This window comes from Carlito syrichta, unplaced genomic scaffold (genome assembly GCF_000164805.1).
Source record: "Carlito syrichta isolate Samal-C Ts95f unplaced genomic scaffold, Tarsius_syrichta-2.0.1 Scaffold126486, whole genome shotgun sequence".
NCBI classification, from domain to species: Eukaryota; Metazoa; Chordata; class Mammalia; order Primates; family Tarsiidae; genus Carlito; species Carlito syrichta.
Window position 1 is genome coordinate 40,456 of NW_007070582.1, and position 2,928 is coordinate 43,383.

Consider the following 2,928-nt stretch of genomic DNA (forward strand, 5'->3'; position numbering starts at 1 on the left):
TCACCCCCTCCCCTCCCTCATCACACAGGCTCTCTGACGGTCTCCATCACTGACATGAGGGCTCCTGTGGTGGGAGGCTCTGGCGGGGTCTACGCCCTGTGCTCGGCACACCTGGCCAACGTCGTGATGGTAACGGGGCTGCCTGGCCGGGGGTGAGGGGGGGAGCCCTGGCGTGCCTCATGGCCTCCCTGTCTGTACACCCCTATCAGAACTGGGCTGGGATGAGGTGTCCCTACAAGCTGCTGAGGATGGTGCTAGCCCTGGTGTGCAGTGAGTAGGGGCTGGGTGGGGGCTGGGGGGCTTCAGCCTGCAGCCAGGGCACCTCCCACCTGCCACATCCCTCTGCAGTGAGCTCCGAGGTGGGCCGGGCCGTGTGGCTGCGCTTCTCCCCGCCGCTGCCCGCCTCAGGCCCGCAGCCCAGCTTCATGGCGCACCTGGCTGGCGCGGTGGTGGGGGTGAGCATGGGCCTGACCATCCTGCGCAGCTATGAGGAGCGCCTGCGGGACCAGTGCGGCTGGTGGGTGGTGCTGCTGGCCTACGGCACTTTCCTGCTCTTCGCTGTCTTCTGGAACGTCTTCGCCTATGACCTGCTGGGCGCCCACATCCCCCCGCCACCCTGACCACTCCCAGGGGCCACGCAGGCCGGGGCTCGGGCACATGATGGCCGGCCTCCAGGTGGGCCTCCGCGTCTGCCTTCCATGAATGGACGTCTCAGGGCTGCTGCGCCCATGGGGCAGTCGGTCCTGAGTGCAGGCCAAGGCTTACCTCAGCCCTGGCCACCCCTGCCAGGCCTGGGAGAGGGCTGCTGGGCTGTGGCTGGGGGGGGGGAGGTCACCAAGGTGGCCTCCGAGGAGATCCCGTCCCACCCACTCCAGCCCAGGACTTGCAGTCTGAGCCTTTCTGGAGAATGAATAAATATTGTACACGGCACCAGGTGGCTGGCCGGGGCTCTACAGGCTTGACAGGCCCCGACTGCCATGAGGGCTTCCTCTCCCTGCACCTGAGCCTGGTGTGAGCCGAGGGAGTTGTGTGGGAGTTGGGGGTTCCTGGGAGGGCTGTGGGCCAGATGGGCAGGTCAGGAACGAATTCAGCAAGCCTTTATGAGCCTCTGTAGCAGCCAGCCCCGCTTCCAGTCTGCCTGAAGGCCTGAGGTTCGCAGCAGGTGAACAGGCCTGGGCCATGACCAAGTGCACTCAGCCAGAGTCCTGAACTTCTTGGCAGGCCTAGCATCCTCGTGGGTGGCCAGGCTGGGGCTGAGGTCGGGTAGTAAGTCTGGGCACAGCTTCTGCCCCACAGCCCACATCCACAGTGCTGTCTCCACAAGGTGAGGTGTCCACAGCCCTAAGGCACTGGCCAGGGAGAGGTACAGGGAATCCGGCCCAGAGGCACTGGCCACCCCACCCTGCCTGGAGTCCTGGCAGCCCTCCTCACTCACCAACAGTTCCCTTACCTCGGCTCAGAGCTGTGGCATGCTCTTGAACCTTGCCCAGGTACAGCAGGTGGTGCTTGAGGGTGTACTGCAGGGCCAGCAGGCCAGACACTGAGACCACTGCCTCATCTGACATGAAGGCTGCCACCTCTGGAGCTTCGGCCACCAGGACTGCTGTGGGCAGTGCAGAAACAGTTCGCAGGCCCTACAAGTCATGGGACAAACTCTGGAAAACCCCGCCCTGGACCATGGGGCTTCTGTTCTCAGCGATGGCCGTGCATTTATGGTCAGACAGCTCAGCTGCGGGGACACGGCCGCTGGCCACTTCACTGACTAGGATGCCTGTGTGCCCAGGTCATACCCTCCGGCTCACCCGAGGCGGTGGCGGCCCCCAGGTCGGAGACCGCGACTCGCATGTCCGGCAGGAGGCAGACGTGACGGCTGAGCGTTGCGCCACGAGCTCCGGGGGCGGTTGGCGGCCACCAACTGCTGCGGACGCGGCCACTCTGCAGGCCGGCGGATCAGGGGGACCCTGGTGTAGGTGGCCCTTGCCAGGAGGGCCCCGCCCCCGGAGGAAGCCCCGCACCAGGGAGGCCCCGCCCCCCTGCGGTACGCCCCTCATCGCGAGCTTCCACCCCCTCAGCCGTTCCAGCTCCTCTCGTGTCACGTGCTTCGCTGGGGCCCCGATGGCCGCAGGCAGCTCCTCCTCGAACCCGCGAGGGCGGCGAGAGGAGTCCAGGCACGGGGCACGCCCACCCTACCGAATCCTGCGTCTCTTGCCGCCCTACCAATGGTCCAGGGCTTCCAGCCGTCACCCGGGGCCCGCGTGCGCGTGCAGCACGTCTCGGTGGCGCTCCAGGGCGGCCGCCCAGTGGCTCGGGTCCTCGCAGCCCCACAGCAGGCGGGCAGCCGCACGTCTGGCGGAGAGTCCGAGGCCTCGGCGCCCCCGGGGGCGGGGCCGGCTGCTGGGGCGGGGCACCTGTGGTTCCGGGCGGAGCCTCTCTGCGGTGGGGGCTGGAAAGGCCGTCTGCTGGGGGCGGGGCCGCTACGATTCGGGGTGGAGCCGACTGCTGAAGGCGGGGCCTGGGTTGCGGACGGAACCGGCGGCCAGAGACGGAGCCTCAGTGGGGCGGACTAGGGGCGGAGCCTATGCGGTTCCGGGCGGGGCCAACTGCTAGGAGCGGAGCCTCTGCGGGGTGGGACCGGCGACTGGAGCGGGGCCTATGCGGTTCCGGCTGCTAGGGGCGGAGCTTCTGCCGGGTGATACGTGCGACTGGGGACCGAACCTATGCAGTTGCGGGCGGAGCTGGCGGCTAGGGGCGGAGCTTCTGCGGGGTGGGACCAGCGGCTGGGGCGGGACCTATGCGGCTCCGGGCGGCACCGGCTGCTAGGGGTGGAGCTTCTGTGGGGAGGGACCGGCGGCTGGGCGCGGGGCCTCTGACACAGGGCGGGCCTGGCTACTCGGGGCGGGGCCTCTGCGGGACGGGGTTGGCGGCTGG

The 2,928-nt window shown here is 68.5% G+C and overlaps 1 protein-coding gene and 1 pseudogene across 1 annotated transcript in view; one reads left to right on the plus strand and one right to left on the minus strand.

The window, feature by feature from the left end:
• Nucleotides 1-930, plus strand: part of RHBDL1 (rhomboid like 1) — a 2,085-nt gene extending 1,155 nt beyond the window's left edge. Inside the window, exons 5-7 of the mRNA XM_008048677.1 lie at nt 24-129; nt 210-270; nt 349-930. Coding sequence (XP_008046868.1) covers nt 24-129; nt 210-270; nt 349-620 — 439 coding nt within the window. The 3' untranslated portion in view covers nt 621-930. The remainder of the gene's footprint in view (nt 1-23; nt 130-209; nt 271-348) is intronic.
• A 157-nt stretch (nt 931-1,087) lies between these two features.
• Nucleotides 1,088-2,928, minus strand: part of LOC103250086 — a 2,464-nt pseudogene continuing 623 nt past the window's right edge.